Source organism: Plectrocnemia conspersa, unplaced genomic scaffold, assembly GCF_051122295.1.
Source record: "Plectrocnemia conspersa isolate PC_06_02 unplaced genomic scaffold, ASM5112229v1 ptg000002l, whole genome shotgun sequence".
In the NCBI taxonomy this organism is placed as follows: domain Eukaryota; kingdom Metazoa; phylum Arthropoda; class Insecta; order Trichoptera; family Polycentropodidae; genus Plectrocnemia; species Plectrocnemia conspersa.
In genome coordinates, this window is record NW_028277166.1 from 11,498,180 (window position 1) to 11,520,293 (window position 22,114).

The 22,114-nt window shown below is 32.2% G+C and overlaps 1 protein-coding gene across 4 annotated transcripts in view; it reads left to right on the forward strand.

Annotated features, from left to right (window-relative positions):
- Positions 1–22,114, forward strand: part of rho-5 (rhomboid-5) — a 210,099-nt gene that overhangs the window by 182,744 nt on the left and 5,241 nt on the right. For all 4 annotated transcript variants that reach the window (XM_088205857.1, XM_088205858.1, XM_088205859.1 and 1 more), the window contains 4 exons: positions 1,241–1,461; positions 5,118–5,339; positions 8,343–8,556; positions 8,639–8,845. In XM_088205857.1, the coding sequence (XP_088061983.1) occupies positions 1,241–1,461; positions 5,118–5,339; positions 8,343–8,556; positions 8,639–8,845 (864 nt within the window). The remainder of the gene's footprint in view (positions 1–1,240; positions 1,462–5,117; positions 5,340–8,342; positions 8,557–8,638; positions 8,846–22,114) is intronic.

Consider the following 22,114-nt stretch of genomic DNA (forward strand, 5'->3'; position numbering starts at 1 on the left):
AAAATTAAAATTTCTCTGCATGGGAAAATGATCCAAAACAAAGAGATAATATAATTACGCATATATTTCGTGTACAAACAAAACGGCAGTTTGAAAGAAAAATATAAGCGTGGGTATAGCAACTTGAAATGACTGAAAGCTTAGCTTAAAGAATCTGCGTCTTAATTTATTTAAAAATGTGATACTGCGCATCCCGATATTGTTGCTTGATATCAACACCTCATAATAATAGTGGGGATAAAAAAGCGTACTCCAAATGATGAAATTGTGTAGGATAATGAGAGTTTATTAGTATAATTATTCAGTAGATATAAAAAAACAGCTCTCGGCTCGTTAATATGAAAGCGTTCCGTGACTAAATTTAATTGGGTTTAGGATATTATTTGCGTCAAAATTTCTTAAAAATACGCTGAATCGACCTAATAATTATGTTGTTTTAAATATCAAATGTCTAACAACACTGTTACAAACATAAAAGAATTTCAAATAAATATTTATGATCTGAAAAAAAGTAACAAAGCAAGAGGCTTGTAATTATTTTTTTCGTACCAAGAGGGCCAAAGCTGTTTCTCAAGCCTCTTGAACACGTTTTAAGCGCAAATCGTTTTACTTTTTGTACGCTTTATGTGTGTGTGTTCATAAATTATTTTATATATTACGAAAAGGGAGTCAATAAATAAGGGGAATTTATTCCGTTTTTTCGTTCCTAGTACTGCGAACATATTTTTTCGTGTAAACGCCTTCCGCTTCTGGAATATTTATTTTATTAGACTGGCAAAGCGTTTTAATTTCATAAAAGAAGAATGCGTCGTGTTAGCGAGTGTTTCCTTGAACTTTTTAACGTGATATAGTTATTGTGTAAATTAAGTATATTGCATTAAGTGGCATGTATAGGAAACAGTTTTATAACATAATTTTTCATTCTATAATTAGCACTTATCGATAAGTTTTTGAAGTACCAGCGAAAAGGTCGTTGCGATATAATTTTCTAATATGATTAAGCAAAGCACACGATCTGTGCACGCCGTGCAAACGACCCCGTTGACCCCAATTTCAACCCTGGATTAATGCTCAAAGTTAGGCACTCGGACCGGTGAAATGCTCCTTCATTGGCTGCAATGAACCGCGTTCGACTGCATAATGCCTTGATTATTCCACACCTTGCAATTTAGTAATTGTCACACACTTTGTAATTCACCAATAGTGGCGAGAAAATATAATATTTGTTTATTTGTTTCAGGCGTTATCAAAGCACAAACCGCGGTCGAAGTTAGGTGACTCGCAGTGGTCGCGAAGTTTCGCCCCCGACGCCGACAGTTCGCTGACTGATGCTGATGACGTGACGGACGCGATTCCTGCGTTACTCGCCCCTGGAGTTCCCATCGAAGATGAAGTCTTCTTCCAACCGGAGACGGACGATGGAGATGCCAGGGCTGACGGAGCGCAGCACTCACCTAGAATGTAAGTAACTAATAATCATTCTACAAATCATTATTTTAGGAACTTCTTCCCATCTTATTCTTAAAATTTCTATTAGCTGCCGAAATAATTCAGTTTTGAGCTTAAGAATATATAAAGCTTTTACAGTATTAAACCGTTTTTAAATAATATGGTTTTAGAGATTGCAGAAAAGATTATAGATATGGATTAGCATTCCAATTTAAATTGCCTCAGTTTTATGAGTGTGAATCTAAATTTCACGACCAATCACAATTCGATTACAAAACCGTTATTTTTCCAATTTATTACGATAATTCGTGAGTAATTCATTGACACAGTTTAGACACCTTACCTAAAGCTGCTTATTTAATTATTTTACCGTTACATAATCAAAAATCGTATTTCTTAAATTAAAAACGCTGGAATCGTTATTGTACTTAACTCACACTTACAGTGTCAAAACTATAAATTCACAGCTGTTGTTGCAGAAGCGCCTTTGCGAAACTCTCAAAGCAAAACATGTCTTACATGAAATTTTGAAACATTGATTAGCGATTTTATAAAATTGAAGTTTACACCGCTCAATTTGTACTAAGAAAACAAGCCAATTTATGGTGGTATATATAATACACATATCTTCCAAAATTACACAGTATTTTGTCATTAATAATTGACAATATATACGAGAGATATTTGGAAAGTATGTAAAGTTAGAAATACTACCGTTTTCGCAAGGGTCATAGTGGCGTTGCACTGCTATTTAAAATATCATTTATTATATTCATCAAATCATTACTATATATTGTGTTGTGAAATTAAATTTTATTAAAAAAGCAATATATAAGCATCCGCCATTACGGATTAATAAACTCGTTTAATCAAAAAAGTATTAAAGGGCGTTTAACAGTCGATACATTTTATCAATAAAATATTTGGCAAAATGTATCAGAAAATGTGCTCATTAAGTGTCTAAATATTTTGAATTATACCCATGACTTCATGATGAATTAAAGATACCAAATGCTTCAAAAATTGCTCCCTTCCTGTGATGTACACCAAGTTAACATTGAATATTATTGTGTATAACTTCATATACATAATAATCGTGACTTACAGTGGGTTGCCATATTAATAGGGACACTTATGATTTTTTTTCGCTTTTACTGTATTCATAAAAATAATATATTTATGATTTTAAGCACAGTTATTATTATTTATTAATAAGAACATATTCGTTATTCATCTGCATTTATTTTTTTATTTAATTATATTTAAACATTATCGCATAAAAAATGAAAAAATTGTTATACCGTCTTATGCCGCAATTACAGCTTGTACACGTCGTGGTATACTCTCAATGCACATTTTTGCATTTTGACTTAGTTCAGGAGAGTGATTTCATACCTGGATGAGGGTTTCCATGAGCTGCTGCTTGTTTATAATCACCCCCATGGCCCCTCCCTCTTCGTGAGCTCTCACAGACTTTCGATTGGGTTTATGTCAGGAGAATTCCCTGGTCATTGCAAAACCTTAACGTTTTTGCAACAAGGAATGCAGTAACACTATTAGATTTATTGGGTGCGGAGTCGTGCATAAACATATACTCCTAGCCATTGGGGAACCATTCTCTGACTTGAGGCAGGAAGCAATTTTCCTGTACTTGTCCTGCCTCATAGTCGATGTGGGGGCGCCCCATCTCTTTGGAGAAGATGACTGAACACAATGATACTGACAGGGTGTTTGACAGTCTTCACGAGGCAGTCCGAATATAATTTTTTCCCTGGGCGTCGTCGAGCGAATGATGATTTTTCCATCAAAATTTGGAATATGGACTTGCCAGAAAAGCACACGTGAAAAAAATACCAGAATCACAAAATCGAAATTTTTAAAACTTAAAAACCACTAAAATTATAGTTATCCGATTCCAGTCATGTGTTTGTGTGCTTTGAACCATTCTAGTCACTTTTTCCTCATAGCTACCGTGAGGCGAGGTTTTAAAAGTGTCTGTAGAGCTACCTCAAAATCAAGTTATTTAAGAAGAGACGCAATGTAAACACAAAAACCACAAAATATTGGTACTGTCCTTATTAATTGACAACCCTCTATTTGTCGTGACATAATTATAATTGTTAAGTTAAGACTTTCCCTTTTTGTTATAATGATTATTTTGATATAATATTTGATTTTACACGTATACTGAGTGTACATCACCGGATAATGCGGAGATTTTTGTTCTGTAAAGAGCCAGTTGAAAAATAAATAGCGATACGTTCAAAGATAAAAGTAAAAATCAAAATCTCTACTATACGAATATCCATTTTCGGACCTTAAAAGAATATAAGAAAAAAAGCTGATTTTATTAATTAGTTCAATTTTAATTTTAATTATTTTACTATTTTTCTTTAATCATTAATGGCTACATACATATTTCATAAATATACACATCAATCAATAGTTTCAGGTGATTTTTGAAACATAAACATATTTATAAATAAAAAACAATTAATTTGAGGACCTTATCATATTCATATACGTATCATATCACTTATATACATATATTAAGTATATCTACAGATATTATCTTAAAATATAAAATAAGCAATAAATAAAGTTGTATTTAAGTCTCGTGCTTTAAGCCGCTTGACTTATTGGATGGTTTATTGAAATTATCAAAATATATTTACTTAATGATGTACTTCACAAGAATATCATTTAATTAAAATTATAATAAAACACGTGTAAAATCGTGTTACTGCTTTCAAAATAAAGTCTTATTAAAATGGAGGGCTTTAAATGTGTGTTCTTTATTCTGTATCTCAACGATTTATATCTCGAAAATCTAACTTTTTATAGATTGTTATATTAAACTTAAATAACTTACGAAAAGTAAAGCGATACTGTATTTTATATGTATTTATGTTTTTATTTTTTACAGTAAAAACCTTTGTCATTTACTAATTTTATTTAAATTAAACAAATTTAACGGACAAGAAAAATTAAGTGATAACTAAAAAATATATCAAAGGGTAAAATGTTTATTGCATGTATTGTACAAATAAATTATTATATAAAAAAACAATTTCATAAAGATACTCTTCTTTCACTAAAAAAGAACTTAATAATGAATCAAATAGATTTAAAGCTTCAAAATTCAATCTAAATAGATATTAATATTAAATATTATTTCTTATCATATATATGAATTTTAAATACTTATAATAGATCGGTTTAAAATGTAGATTAAGATTGAATAATTTATAGGCTTTGAGTCCGTGATCCGTAAAAAATATAAGGCATGTTCAATAGCTTAAATGGCGGTGGGATCGCAGAGACGAGTCAAACGATTTCGCTTTTTCCGCATGAATAATGTAAGTCGAGCGGACGAACGCATCTTTAGCGGTAAGTGGGTGAACATATACTGAAGGGCGAAAAAAGAAAAGAACTAGGTTACATAAGACAAAAGTCACGTTTGCGCTCGATAATTAATTCTTCTCTCACTCCGGGAGGCAATAAACGATATTCGGGTTGGAAAGTTAGGCTCCTTGGCAAATAATTATTTTCTGCTATCTGAGCTAGTGTATTTTTTTTCTATAGGGATTTTTTGTTTTTGTAAACCTTTGTGAAGGTCAAGTTTCATTTGTGAATTAGTATTATTATATTTGTCTTTTTTTGTATAGACTCAGACAAGCTGAAGACACGTTGGACGCTGGAATTTATAGTGACACCGTCGGGGGATGGAGGCGAAACATCAGGGTGTCCGAACCTATCCAGCAAGTTACTGCTGGTGGGGCACGTTATCCTGGTGGTGGTCGTAGAATATCGGACTCTTTGTTGGAGCGTGTCGCTGACAACTCGGATCGTCGTCAATATGGCATGGGCATAGTCGGAAAATTCTTTAGGTGAGTATTAACTTTTTGGCATATATACCGACCACTAAATGTTTTAGTTTCATTAATTATCAGCTTTTGTTAATAGTATTATATTCAAGTCGCGCAGTACTTATACCCCGTACTTGTAAACCATCCAAATGCGATTCAAATGTCTCACCGTCATTGATTGGTTAAAGCCCATCTTTAATACACTTGATGCTATATATAACTCGGGGTAGGTATTGACTTTATCCAAGATTGTCCTCCACCTTGTTCTATTCTGGGCTATGTAGCGGTTGTTACCGCTCATTCTATCTAAGCCCCTATCCAGTTAACCGCTTTGCAGGCTTGGAGACATCCGTGCGTGATTAATATCCGACCTTACGCTAGCGTCGATCTCTCGATACTAACAAATTGATAAACACATCTTTATTAGGAGTTTTTTACATGTATTCTAAAACTAGTTTAACTAAAGTTTTTTAAATATGTTTTTTAGATATTTTGAGATGACATTGTCAAATGTCAAATTCATGATATTTTGCCAGGGATCAGCGGCAATCTATTATTAAATTTATTATTGATATAGATTCATTAAAACTTTTTTTCTGTTTATTTTAAAAGAGATATTTTATAAAATATCTCTTTATTACTATTGATTTCTTAGAAAAAATACTGAGTTTAAAAGTTGCAATTTGTATTATTAGGTTTTAATACATATATCTGTCATGGTTTTTCAATATTTTTTATTACTTATATGTAAAATAAGTTCAATAAAACATATAATAGGTTGCTTAATTTTTTATTAATATAAAAACGTTATATTTTTAAACTAAAATATTATGATTTAAAATATGCTCAATTTATAGAAACGGTGTTTCGCCAACGATTTAACAATAAATAAATCTATTGTTTATAGAAATCATTTTTAGAGATTGTGAAATTATCAAAAGCTTTCATATATATCATCACTCTAATTATTTAATTTCGTATTTCGAAAAAATATAGGAAACCTTAGGGAAGTATGGGAGATGAGGGTTATATTCCAATCTTAGTTCGTTTAATTTTGCAGCAATAGTTAGTAAAATATGAGGTACTACATTATCATTAAGAAACATTGCCCGAAGTCTGTTTACTGACATTGTAATATTTTTTTTGGATGCTAACTGGGTTTCGAAGTATGTTTAGGAGCCTCTTTGCTGTCTAACCACTGTTGTGTTCTATTCTGGTTATGATTTTTCCTTAATTGAATGGTTCCCTATTGTTTCTGAGAATTTTTACCTTTTGGTCAATTCGAGTGGTACCCATTAGTCAATTTTTTTCCTTTCTTATGTCTTCCTAGTGGCGTGCAACAGTTGCAGGAGATATCTGCTTCGAATTTTTCTCAGAACAGTTTGTAGATTACCTTTAACAATGTTTCTCAACCTTTCTTTATCTATAGCAGATGTAGATTTTTTATTGGCTAGGTGTTAAGGGTTATATTGCTAGTAAGAAATTTCTAAAACCAATGCTTTACAGTCCTCTGACTAATAATGTTTTAGATTAACTCATACATAAAAATATACGTTAATATTTTATCAAAATTTATAAAAGCCGAAAAAATTTAAGTTTTACTACAACTAATATAAAAAAGCAATAAAATAAATAAAAAAAGGTTATTAAAAAAAATAGCTAAAAGATTCCTGTCCTGAAAAGTTCCTGGCACTTGTAAGCAAATAAAATGGTCCTATTAGACCATTTTATTTAATATTTAATTTATATTAAATGGCCCTATTAGACCATTTTATTCGCTTACAATGACCACACTAAAATTTACTCACTCAATGTTGTAAATTTACTAGATTTTAACTACTGGACCATGTTATTCGCTTACAAGTCTTAGAAACTTATTAGGAAAGGAATATCTTAGCTATGTTTTTCTATTAAAATTTTTGTATTTATTTCCCAAAGGGTATTTAAAAAATATTATAACAAAGTCTCAAAATAAACGTGTGGTCCAAGTCCATTTTTTAACTTTATCTTTCTAATATCGATTGTTTTTTTTTTACTTTATTTAATTGTTATAATCCTTAGTTTGGTGGTTGCGGCTCGTAGAACACGATATCCTTTAAATCCCATTAGATACATACATAGCATACATAAATTATATGTATAGTCCCAAATCCCATATGAACCTACTGTTTTTTAGTTTCTATCGAATCTGAGAGATCTGAATTATTAATTATTATATAATTACAATTCTGATTGATTATCGCAAATTAGATTTTCCTAAATTTGGAGGAATACCGTGATGAATAACTAAAATAAAATAAAGGTCGGAATAGACTGCTAACCCAGAGACCACGGGTTAGAAATTTTATTTATAATAATAAACTTTTGAGCTGCAAAGTGACATATATTAATCGTAAATTATAATACACGTAACAATTTATAATAATATATAAATGTCACTGATTCATCAGAGCTTACGCCTGACAGGTTATACAAGATCAAGTGACATATTCTGCATATTTGCTGTAATAATTCAAAATCTACAGACTAATTTTAGTATTGTGTATCAATATTTATTTGTAGTTATTGATTGTGTTTACTCGGTTGTAACGCATTTGCCTAATACCTGTCATGGTAATACAATAAAAAAACACTTTTCTTTGCTATTAAATCAGTAAATAGTTGATTAGGAATATAACTCGTATTCATTGTGTTTAAGTAGCGAATCGATATCAGAAATTAAGCTCACTAAATTTGTACCTCCAAATTAATGTAGCATTTAATTATCGAGCTTTTTGACTATCCCAATCTTTCGTAAGAGTCTCGAAACCGTAATAGCAATTTAGTACATAACAAATCTCAAATGGCGCACTATTTTAAACATCAACACTTTCTATACATTGAATCATCTATTTTTAAGGTTAAAATAAAGAATAACATAGTGACAATATTCTTTTTCTTAGAGTATATTACAACTATTTTAAAAAAATGTATAATTTGCGTCATAAAAAAATAGTCTAATAAATATATTTTATTAAATTTCAGGAGGTCACATAGAAAGTCGGTGATACAGCAAGAACCCATCAAACGACAATTGGACGACATGACTGACTACAGGCCTTACTTTACTTATTGGGTTTCGACGGCCCAGACTCTTATTTTGATAGCTGCTTTGTTTTGCTACGGTCTTGGACCAGTGGGTCTTGATAGGACTCGCAGATCCGGACAAGTCTTAGTCACGAGCTTAAGCTTACAGCAGGCACGATTACAATTATTTTTTATACCACAAATGACTACTTATTGTTTTTTTATATAATATATATATATTTATTAAATTTCAGGTAGAATATCAGGAGCCTGCAAATTTTTGGTTAGGGCCAAGGGCGGCCGATTTAATCCATTTAGGGGCAAAATTCGCACCGTGCATGAGAAGGGACGTCAAGATACTGAGAGAGGTTTCTCAGGGTCAACAAAGGGAAAGGGACACGGCCTGCTGCATCAGAAACGATGATTCAGGATGTGTCCAGTCGAGCAAAGCAGATTGTTCGGTGAGTGAACGCTCAGTCAATACGATGATAAGATTATCGCAAATGACGCGGTTAAACTAAACTAATATTCGATGGGGTGATATAATCACTATATATATATATATACAAAACATGTACGGTGTAATTTAAATAAGCTCACAATTCGAGGATCGGATTTTTTCTATGAACACGAAACTTATTGCTTTTTTGGCTTAAATTTAAATATAAAATTACGGCGAAAACATTTTTTTCGGAATTTTTCTCCGAAGCTGTCTTTAGGTCGACGTGACATTGGCTCGACATTGAAGATTTAAACTGTATTTACTTTGTACTACGCACTTGTCGGCTTAAGTAAATATATACGTGGAGAAAATAAAAATAAAAAACGAAAAAGTTAGTTAGTGTGGTTGTCAGTCAATTTAAAAATAATTAATCCTCTCAGACTGTCTAGATTTTTGAATCGATTAAAGATGATAAAAGATCGCAAAAGTATTTTTTAGTATAATAATTGTATAGATTAGCACGGCAAGTCAGCGATAACCTTATAATGAATAGTCTTCAAATATTACACAAGTATAGTAGTTGAGTAAATTTGATCTTATTTGGGATTTAAATGAATAATACCTGTAATTATTTTTGATCGATAATTGACATTTTTTTAATCACCGGTTAATATAAAAGTGATATATATGTGTATTTTTTACTGCTATTAAATAATTAACATTGCTGATAGGTGTCATTTCTTAATAAAAAATATATATTTATATAACTAATTATATTATTTGAGGATGGTTCAAAGCGTCCATTAGTGGTTGTTACGAATTTTATAAAAAATATATAAATGCCATTCAAGTTTTATCGTACAATAGAACAAATATTTTTTTTAGTAATTTATTTGCGAAAATACAAACAAAGAACTCTTTTTTCTATCTCCGCCCAGAGATAAATAAAGTAGAAGGTAATTTTTCACGATGACTCCGCAAAAAAAAAGAATTCGGTTGACCAGAATTTTTCAGAGGCCACGTTATTGATCAAGTCCCATTGATACGTTCATCTGAAAAGCTTCGTTCCATGTGTTCGTGTATTTTTGTCACCATTGTTGAAATTGGGGTCGACGTTTTTATTTTATTTGTGTATTCTATTAACAATTCAAACATTGCGAATTTTGAAGGGATCTAGTACCCAGAGATTGAGTTCAGTTTTCAGTGAGCAGCTCGTCACCCGTACGATCAGAGGAAGGGGATAAACTATTTTATTGAGTTTTTCGAGATTTTGGGACTGTCCTTTGTCGTCGGTTTGGGCTTCGGTCGTAAATTGGGCGTAACGCGGGGGTAAAAATGGCAAAATTCAACTTGTCCGGTTGTGGAAATCCTCCCTCGACGAGACGGAACTCTGCGGTGCGTGAAAAATACAAGAGTTTTTCAATTTTTCACGCAGTCGTTGCTCTGAAAGATCGCATGTGAAATAAAATTATACATCATACGTGTTTGTGACAGCAAAAATATTGCTATGTTTAACACTGATTTATATCTTTGACGAATTATATTTTTTTCGTACAGGTAAATTAAAAAGCTTACAGATCCATTAGGACATCGACGCTAAATTATTTTTATATTGTTGTATTTGTTTAAAATATTTCGGCAATTTACGAAAATATTTTTTGTAAAACAGAGGCGAACGAATTTTATTTTCTGTAAAACAAAGCTTAGGACGCATACTTTTCATTGCAAATATTTAAAAATTCTATAATATAAATAAAAGTATTCGTCGTTTTCCATTTTATAATAAATTTTCATTATAAAAGTATAAATACAAGCAGTGACGTCTCGTTAAAAAAATGTGGGCGTTTTACAATTGCTTCCATTTTATGTATGTATATATTTTTATAATATAATATTTTAAATAATATGCAGTAATCTAATAAAGCAAATATGTTATATACGTATAATAATAAATCCAAGCTTATAAAGTAAAAAAAGCTTATTTAATATTTTAGTCACTCGAAGTATTTGAGTCATTTAACATACTTATTGATCAATTAAAGCTTTCTCACAAATGTTGATAAAAAAATTCATAGAAAATACATGTGTCTGTTTGTCACAAGTACCCCTCCTAAATGTTAGGTAATAAAGACGTGCATTTGCACATGTCATTTTTAAAGCAAATGTGCTTTTTTAATTTTTAACTTTCAAGTTGAAAGTAAATCTGAACAGCGGCATGCTAAAGACCGATTACGTGCTACTGCAATACTCGAAAACAAAAGACTAAAATCTATTGTATATAGTCAAGTATTCAAATAAATTTGTAATAATAATATGAATAAAATTATTCATAATTAATAGAAAAAAAGTTTGAATTTATCTCGGGCAAAGCCGTAAGCTATTAAACATATATTATAATCAAAGAACATTATTTCTATACATAGAGTTTTATTTTTTGCGTACTTATAAATTACGTTTTTGAATTAAAACCAATGTTTAGTTATACATTTTAATTATATTTAATGTCTTTATGTGAAAAAAACTAGGTAAACAGTGTAGTTAGATGTTAAAGAATATACATATAAAAGTAATTTCATTGTATTATACGTAGTTTAAACATTGTTTATCAAAAGCGGTGTTGCTTAAATTAAATTTAAAATTAAATTAATATATAATCACATAGATAAATAAAACACAATTAGAACATTCACAGGTTACATGGCTCATTATCTGGGATTGCAGACCCTCAGCGACCCTCTAAAGAAGGCATCATTTCGTGGGTGTAGCTTAATAGGCTGCAGTTTCTGGGGGCTTTGCATGGCAAGTAACAGCACGTGACTGTGAATGACCTGCTATATATAATATATATATTTATTTAAATCCAAATTGAGCCAAATTATGGCAAAATTATGACAATCTGAAATTTCCTTTGATAAGTCTACGCTTCTTATTCGTTTTAACGTGGTTCCGAGAAGCATCGTTTATTTGTCGACCGGTCGCCACAGTAAAAAACAAAAAATAGTCCAGCTCCTTTTTGTATATACATATGTATATGCGATTAATTTCATGCTGTTCTACGCTATAGTCTATTAAATTATTGTATAAAATATGATACACAAAACTTATTTTGAATTGATTTTTCTGGAAGTATACAAAAATGGTCAATTTTTAATATACCAAAATATAATATAAAACGTACAAGATTTAAAAATATAGTTTTTGAGTTGAATATTTTAAGTTATTCAGGTGATAATAATATATTATCTTATACTTTATATAATCCTAGTCCCTGAGATGAACTCTTACAAGTACTCTGGGACTGTTTTACTAACTCAATAAAAACGCGTTCGGGAAAAAAATATAAAAAGCCCTACTATTATATATACTATATACATGGATATTGTAAAAGCGAAAAGAAAGAAAGAACCGCGAGCGAGCTTTCCACCGAAATTAAACGTGCAGAGGGAGAAAATCCAAGCGCAAAATATTAAAGCGTCGTTAAATATAGATTTGAGAACAACAAACGAGCAAAGAAAGAACAAGCGGAGGTCCACTCTCACACCCAAGGTTCGAAATCGGAACGGAACCGAGACTTTGGTTCAATTTCCTAAACACTAGATGAATAATGAAGTGTCCCGCCGTCACCGGACGATAGTTGCAGAACGTTTGGGAAGCTTCGCCCAACACTATTGTACGTACGAGCATATATACACTATTCCCATTCGAAAGGGAATAAATCAACGAAAGGAAAAAGTACGAAGGCATAAATCATGAGAAGGGGAGGCGTGAAAGGCGGTCGGTTGATTCGATTAAAAAACGTCACATGCGCCCGGAGTGAAATAATGGGCGCGAAGGGGGTCGGAAAACTTGACGCCGATTGTAGAAAACGAACGGAGAAAGGAGTGGAAAAAGAAAATCCCTTATCGAGGCGAAAATTAATAAATCGCCACCGTTAATTTCAGCGAATCGGACGTGTAAAAAACAAGTCATGCGCTTAACGGGCGCTGCTGAAAGTTGGCGATTTAAATGCGCCGAGCGTGTTTTCAGCAGTTTTGTAGTCGTAAATATGCGCTGGTTATAAACCGAAAAAATATAACTCACCGGGTAATATTTTTAATTATTTAATATTAAATAAATAATATATTATTTGCTTAAAACTGCATTCAATTCTATCTGTTCCTTTCAACCTTAACACAAAATTGCAAACAATTCGATGAGATATTAGAATCCAGCTAAATATCCGGTTCGAACAAAGCTCGAGAAATTAAATATGTTTCTTCCGTCTTATCCCCTTCTTCGTATTTAGTTTACAAACGTGTGTCTCGAAGTGAATACAATTTCAGATTGTTATTTATATAACTAATGCTATTTGTTAATTTTGACTCTCTTTAGTTAAAGAAATTTAAAGCAATACAATCGTGTCACCTAGCGTTCATATTAAGTCTATTTATAACAATATTATGTCTTAAAATAAGTGAGAATCGAAAAAAGGAAGCATATGTAAACCTAATTTTGACCAATAGGAGAGCGCAAAAAACAATTATCCGTTCTCAAAAGTCAAAAATCCACATCAAAAGCAATAAAACCGTGCCGTCGCCGCCGCAGTGAAAACGCAGCGTTCTAACTGCGACGGTGCCAGCACGATTTTATTACTTTTGACGTGAATTTTTGACTTCTAAGAAGTGATATTTGTTTTTACGCTCTCCTATTGACCAAAATGCAGTTTGAATATATAATACTTTAATCAGAAGTTCATATTAATATCGGTAAGGAGAGCTATCATATTTTAAAAACATTGTGTAATATTCAAGTGCAGACAAACTATGAAGTAATATGCAAAATTTATTTTGTTTATTTTCCTCTGAGAGATGAGTTGGCTTAGTATTTTGTATTTTGGACTTGACAAATTCCGTTTCAAAGACATTTTAGTGCAGCATATAATTTCACTAGCGCTAATCAGTTAAATTATATTTTCGCTAGTAGAAATATAGGGCACCCAAAAGAAAGCGTTTTTTTAATCAAAAGTATTTTTCCAATAACAAATTTATTTTATAATATTATTTTACAAAATAATCTCTATGGACAGATACAACCTTCTTTAATCGACCAGGCGAGTTTTTAATTCCACATTTGTTAAATCTGACTGGGTGTGAATTAGAATATTAAGAAAGAAATGATTTAACTTCACTAGCACTAAAAATTTACCATCTAAATTATGTTGTAGAGATTTGAATACATGATTATCTGATGAATATGGAGGATGAATAACAGTTTTTCATCCGAGAGTACTCATTTTTACTCGCATGATTCTCGCAGTGAGGCAGGCGCGTCGCCTTGTTCTCGTCGCTTTGTGCGTGTGGAACCCACACGCCTTCCCAATATTTTTTAAGCTTCTTTGAATGCTAGACCATGAATATCCGATCTTATCTGCTAACTCCTGAATCGACATCTCTGTATTGGCTTCAATTTCTGCAGCTGTGTTGTCATCGTCGATGATTTTTGGTGTCCCACTTCTAGGCTTGTCTTCATAAGAAAAATTTTCACATTTAGAATTTTTAAATTAACGAACCAGTAAAATGTAGCCGTAGATGGCACAAATGTTTTTGGTTGCTGTGATTGCCGATTTTTTTTGTACTCTCCAGATTTTAGTCTAAACACTACCGAAAGAAACACATGTGATCCGAACGACATATAAGTCAAAACTGATTGTCAAAGTTATTCAGTATAAAAACGACCCTTTTTTTGGATACCCCTAGTCAAAATATAACTTTAGAGAAAAATACACAACATTTATACATCGCGTGTAAATAAATAATGTATATATTACTACTTATGGAAAAGTTGAAATCATATAATTTTACTAGCACCTGTCAGATAAATCATATTTTTACTAGGGAAAATTTATTCCGATATAATTTTACTGAAATTACATATTTAAAAAATATATTTTATGGATAGATTCGAGACTGTTTTTTTAGATTTTCTGGTTTAGAATCAGGGACGATTTTTCAGATTTTTAAAAAAAAATTAGGAAAAGCTGGCCAGAAAATAGCACAGTTGCCCTAGTAATGGCAGCCATAATAACACGTGCAAATGTCCCGTATCTACTGTACACTGTTTGGGAGGAATTTTTGTAATAGACAGACACGTGTATTTTTTGTTTTATTGTATAGATGTGTGATACTTATCATCCTTAAAATGTAAAATAATTAGTTAAATATGAGATATAAGTGGTCATATTTATGATACAATTCATAAGCATACCTTTCTCTACCTCTTATAGGCGATGAAAATAAACGCATAGAATGGACAGCGATCCTCTCTTAAGAACTTCAGTCTTAAAGACTTCGATCAAAGAAAGCGCGTTAGCAAGTTATCAGACCGTTTATAATAGCTTTTCTGGTATAAGTACACTAGTGATACAATTTGTTTTCTAAACTTGATTTAAATCAATATAAATAAATACAAGTATTTTACAACAAACGATTTTATATACGCGTCATAAAATTTCATAGCAGGCTTTTTTCGTTCAATAATAAAGCCATAAAATATAAGCATATAAACCAGCTAATCTTAACAACACGTAGTCATGTTGGGGCTTACAAATATTTTACTTTTTTATGAGTATGTATTATTTTTTTTAAATATTTTTTGCAGCTTAATCATTAGTTGCAATAATAATAATATACATGGTCTCTAATGTTTTTTGTTGACTTTTTCATGGAATATGCTTTGTTGATATCTATCTCATTTGAAGTTAAAGGTATTATGGCATAGTATATTTTGCAGTATTACAATTTGCTTTGAAAATAGTTCTCTACCTAATTTCATTATCGAATAAGCCGAGCTCTGATGCATAGCAACATTTAGTCGCTTCGTCTCACTGATGATCTCCTCACAATTATTAACTTGGCAAACACGGTTTCTGTCGGGGGCATTGTCCCGGAGCAAAGGCCCTCGCGGCGGAATACGAAACGGAAGGCGGTAGACAATCGTCGCTGTTTACTCTTGAATACGCTTCATTGAACCGACACAGCCGGCGCAGCGCGTGTATTCAGGTGCCGAACGGCAATATTCAACTTCCGGCCGGACAGGGAGCGAGCGGAGCGGAACTCGCCCCGGAGCTCTGCCCTTTATTCCGGACATACAAAGGCTCGCTCTTTCGATTCTTTTCGCTGTAATGGACGATGCTTTTCGTGTTTCAATGTACTTCACAAGTGATTTTTGCCATTTGTATTGTGTAATGTAAAACGTGTATAACGTAAATTGTACAGATTTACAGTAACAGCAACTCTATATCAGATAGAAGAACCATTCGAGCACTTGAAATTCAAATAATGAAATTAGTGGTTTTGGTTGTGGTTTTCAACCGCAGCGCATCTCATGTTATCGCTGAAAACACCATTGTGTCTGGCAAGATTGTTGAATATCTAAATGGCTGACGTTATAACCGCGACGATCTAGAATAAGGATCGCAATCGCGACTCTGCAAGCACTACAGTTAAAATCGAAACCCTTCAGAAACGTTCTGGAATTTGTCGTCATCGATTCTAAATAAGAATTCGTTATGTTGTGACATTTATATAAACCGATCTAGGAAAATACATAAGGATATTCGAAACGATTTTCTTTAACAAAATCAAGTACCACTAATTATTTTTAAATATTTAATTTTATATGAAAAAAAATATAATAACGATATCTGTTAGAAGAATATATTATCAAAAATATAATTAATCCATTTTGGTGCCCTAAAATATTCAAAGATGTCAGTAAGAGTCTGTTGAATTCCCCGATAAGCATGTGGTATTATAAATTGACCACGATGCAGCGCTCGATGTGCGTGTTAACCATATGACGCCTAAGCGTATACTGAAATTGAACCGAGCTACTCGTTCTATCTCAGTTTGCGAAAAACCATATCATTATCTCTCTCCCTCTCGTCACTTAACACGTGAGAGAGCGAAAGGGGAAGTATCTCAGCAGCTCCGACTTTGGTCCGTTTGTCGACAATGTTCGGAAGCGCTCGAAGCTGGCCAAGTTATTGAGCCAGCTGAATTACCCCACTCACTATACCTCCCGTTCTCGGTAACCTCGGACAACTTCCGAGAGATTTTAGACCGAAATCGACCTAAGTAACCCACTATATTCTCCGTCCTTAGCCAACCTTGGCCAACTTCCAGAGAGTGTAGTGCAGGCATAACACTTTTAGCAAAAGGGTACTATGATATAAATAAGGATCGTACTCCATCTTGAAAAGATATTTGTGAAACTTTCTCTGAATTATCTTTAAAATTGTGTATTATGAGCAATTAGAGTCGTATTTCGAAAAGAAAATTACTTTTACGAAATATTTTTATGTCCAGTAACTATTTTTGACTATTCTTCTCACCGTTTGTGATTAAATTAATGACATGTAGATATTTTACAAAAATACGTTTTTAACTATACATATTGGGTGAAAAAATATAAAAGTTTTTTAAGTATTACTTTCCCAATACTAGTGTTAACTGCTATGATTGGACGAGCTTAAAGGGAGCTGTAAAGATAAGGACAAAATTGTGCTGACAAAAGCACGCAGACAAAATGGCGAACCGACGTAAGAGTGCCGTACAAAAACCCTAAAAAATAAAAAGTCGGAAAAAATAATTAAATTGAATACTTTTAATAATTAAATTTAATATTTATAAACTCAATACTTTTGACTATAAAAATTATAATACATTATAAATTTCTTAACAGTGAATACTGATTTGCAAAATTCAATATACAGTTAATCAGTAATGTTTACCAGTAATTCATATTTTTAATTAGCTTTAACCCTTGAATTAATAGTAGAAACAAAATGTTTAAGAAGTACTCAAAATAAAATAAAATATTGTTTTATTCTAAAGAAGCTTTTGTCTGTATGTTCATGATTGTTTTGAAGACTGATTGTCTGATTCTTAAACGATCCTATTGGACTTTTTTCCGAATCTCTATCGATTAACAAAGCTCCACTTTATATTGCAGATAATGTAGCGTGCGCCTGGAGCTGTGCGGGTTTAATCTTTGAGACTAAATTTATTGCGCTCGGGTGGCAAAAGAACGCGACGATACTTTGAAAATTTATCATTAAATCAATTATTCAGCGGTTTTGACGAAGTTGCGAATTTGAAACTTGTTCAATAATTCGCTCGGTCGGTCCCCGCTAGTGAATTATTCACGAGGTACACGTGTACTCGTTGTTGTGTTTTGTGTGTGCTCGGAATTATTGTTTGGAAATATTTGTGTATGTCAAAAGTTCGCCGTGAAAAATGTTTACAAAGTTGTCGTTGCGAGCGAAATTTACCTATACAGTTTAGTAATATGTACTAATACACGTAAACAAAGAGTTATTTTTTACGCGGCTATATAGTTTAGTAACATTAATACACGTGAGTTATTTTTGAGAATAAAATTTATGAACAGGCGACTCTCAAATTATACTAGAGAATTAGACAAACATTCGCCGACTCTTCAAAGCTGAATGTATTCGAGGGTGCGTATTTTTACGGTTGAACTGTTGAGCTGTTGTTTTAAATTCGAACGTTTCCATGAATTCTAATAGACTCCAAAGTCATAAATCTTCTTTGGGTCGCGCCAGAAGGGTCCAATTTTCCCGCTGTCTGTTTGCCATACTAATGCATCTCTGCATCGATGCACAGTTTCCCTGAAATAATCATTTTGCGAAAGAAAAGAAAACAATTACGCTGTTTTTTATTTTTATCGTCGGTTACCGGAAAGAAGTAGGTTTTTTTTGGGTCGAAGCGTTGAAATTATGATCGGTTCGTTTGCTAAAAAAATATGGCACAATAATAATAACGGCCTTAGGCGCCGATCTAGATTCGTGTCGAGACCTTAATAAAACAGCGCGGTCATCTTTTGGGAGGTCAGGTCGTCGTCGGTTAGGCATTTTATGACCTGAAAAAGTGTCGTATGACAAATTTTATTATTGAGAGATGTGATGAGTTATTGAAAAAAGACGTCGACACGGGTGGGTTGAGACGATTTTTGTTTGAATTTGCGAGAATAACTTTGAATGGAGTCGTTCACCTTTCAATCTTTCAACTTATGTAATGTATATGTATATATAATGAAAGCCTCAGGTTTTATAATTAAATTATATTATAATATCCAATATTAGCAATCTTAAAATATTTTTTATAAACACCCATACCTATATAAAACAATTTTAATTAAATAAGCAAAAAGTAATGTTTTAATAATATACTATTTTCGTTTTAAAAATTCATTAAATTTCAGGCAAATATTATTATGTTACAACAAAAAAACTCTTTAAAACACTAAATTTCTCACCAATGCATATTCTGACTAAAATATTTTTATCAGGTACAAAGTTTTGACTGGAGTTCTGATATAATACAAATAAATTTGTCGCTTTTTATTCTACCATTCTGCTTGATTAAAAAGGATCGCTTTTTATGGTTAATTTCGGAGAAAGGTACAGTTGCGTGTTTTATGTTTTCATTTGCCGTTTAGTTTTTGTAGTATTAATTTATTTTAAATACTATATAAACATTTTACAATAGCCGAAAGGTCAAAGAGCGAATATAATTTAATAAATTCGCAACATTATTAAACGAACTAATTGTTATGTGGCTCTGGTAAAAAAAATGTTAAAACAGCTTATTAAATATGGTATTATACATACAAATCCAAACCGAGAACTTGAGAACGGGTTAGTGAAACAGCTGCGACCATACATTTTATATTACATTTTATCCACAAGCTGAAATAAGAACACCAAGAATGGACACTTGAAGTTTGGGCGATAGTCATTTGGTCCGACGAGTTTAACTTTGTAACAAGCTTAAGCTAACCTTTGTTTGTATATTAATTAAATATACCAATAATATCAAAACTATGGTTAAATGTAAGCATCAAAAGACTTTTCAATGTATTAAAAACCCTATAACATACTGAACATATCTAAAAGCATTAGGATTTGATGTTGCATTTAATAATGTTCATATCCGAATACTCATCAAATGAATAGTTTCGAGTGTTGAATCACGTATAGGTTCACCACTATCAGACTTTGAGTCCAAAGGGGTGTGATTTTGTAGTCAGATAGACGCCGGAAAAACATATATAAATTATCACATTTAAAGAAAAGTTTATGCCAATATCAGGTGGTGGAGTTAAAATGGTAGGTCTTGGAATTTGGACAGTTTTCGCTGGCGTGTCGAGTTGTATTATTATCGGCTGTGATACTCTCTGGACGATCCGCTTATGGCTCTCGTGTCAATGCAGTCGTCCTGGCTCGTCTCTGCAACTGTGACTTCTGCAAAAAAGTGTTATATCTCTTAAAATGCTAGTTCGTGACAGCGTTGGTGAATCGCAGATGAGGATGTTTGCGAGCCAATTGCATCGCTTCATGGACACACTCAAAAATCGAAACAGTTTAAGCGATCAGTAACATATGAGTTAAAAAACAAGAGCTGTTTGAGCATGGTAGTCTGTATTTTCTTTTTTTGCACCTTTCTAAGCAAAGAGTAGCTTTTTCGGCGTTACGTTTGAGTGATTCAAGTTTTGATACGGATGTGATATTATATGTTCCGCGCAATATTTCCAATTATAAACCCAATTATTTGGTCACGATATCTCTTTTAGAGGTTTTGTTATCTGATTTTCTCGATTTAACCCAGTTTTATTAGTATGCAAACGTTTTGATTGTATTCGTATAGTGTTAAAAAATCATAAATATAGATTGATTTGAAATTCGTCGCTGTAGTACTACACACAAATAAATACAAGTTTAATGACGCATTGCCTCATTAATTCAATACTAGGCGCAGTTTGTCATTCCTGCTAACGGACCGCCATTTTATCGCGGCACGCGATATGGCGTTCAATAAAAATATATTACATTTATCGCAATGCAATTTAAACGTCACCGTATAAAAAGGATCGATCTACAATACCAAACCCCATACACATACATGTGTGTTTTTTTTTTGCTAATGTTGCGACCTTGTTTTTCTTTCCGTAAACGCATTTACGTACTACTATTATTGTACGTGGCGCGGCGGAGCAACGTTAATGGGTATCCACGGGGAATTTTCCCACCGGACACAAAGAGGACACTCAGATATGTGTATTTATGTCGCCGTGCCACATAATGCGGAATGACAAGGATTCAAATTATTGTTTGTAACGTTGCCCATACTGGGAAATGTAACGTGGTATGAATTTCGAGGCACTTGCGGTTATACGTTATGGCGTTACGGAGTTTGCTGGTTAAATGATAAATTTAATAAAAGGCTCTCGAATTATAAATGTACAAAAAAGTATGAATATTGAATGCGTTCTTTATTAGTTTAAAGTTCTTTATGCCGCTTTGGAGCAGCGTAGCGGGGTAGACTAGTTTTAATTTAATTATTAATATATGCTTTTATATTGGAATAAAGGACACTAGTGAAAAAAAAATAATTACTGTAAAATAAATCTTACAATGACACTTGAAAATGTACAGGTACACAAATTTCATTTTATAACATAAAAATTTCACTTCATTGCCAATCCTGTGTTTATTTTTTCAATCTAATTATAAGTTTTTTTTTAAATAAAAAAAATAACATCGCTATAAAAATATAAAGTTTTGAGAAAACATTAAATTGTTTTCTCTGCACATGACATTTTTTTAAATTCGACTGAGAGGAATCATTAAAAATTTATTTTTAGTTATTTTGAGGAAGAGATTGTGTATTTAAACTTTTTCTCTTTCGCCCTCAGATCTTGTCCAGTTTTGCATTAAATAATTAACTCCCCTAATAAATATATATTTTTAATTAAATCAACTGTTAAAATTCCCATATTTACCATTAAAAAGAATAAATTAAAAAGTGTTGCAACTGTAGTTTTCGACATTTTAAAATGTATATCAAATATGTAAATATCCATTAATATTTATTACCATTTCAATCATCGTTGACATATTAATTAATTTTATGTATGAAAATGTAAATAATTTTACTGGATTTGTATTATTTTGATAACATAAGATATAAGACGTCGTGTATACAGATTTTGAGAAAGCCTTTGACAAAGTTTGTCATGGGTTATTATTAAAAAAATTGTCGAACCTCGGTTGCTCGGATAATTAACCTCGGTTATTCTCGAGTTATTTAAGCAATCGTAGACAGTTTGTTACCTATGGTGGCCGATTGTCGAAAGAATATTTTACCCCTTCGGGGGTCCCTCAAGGATCCAATCTGGGCCCTCTGCTTTTTGTGTTATTTATTAATGACATAAATACAGCAATTAT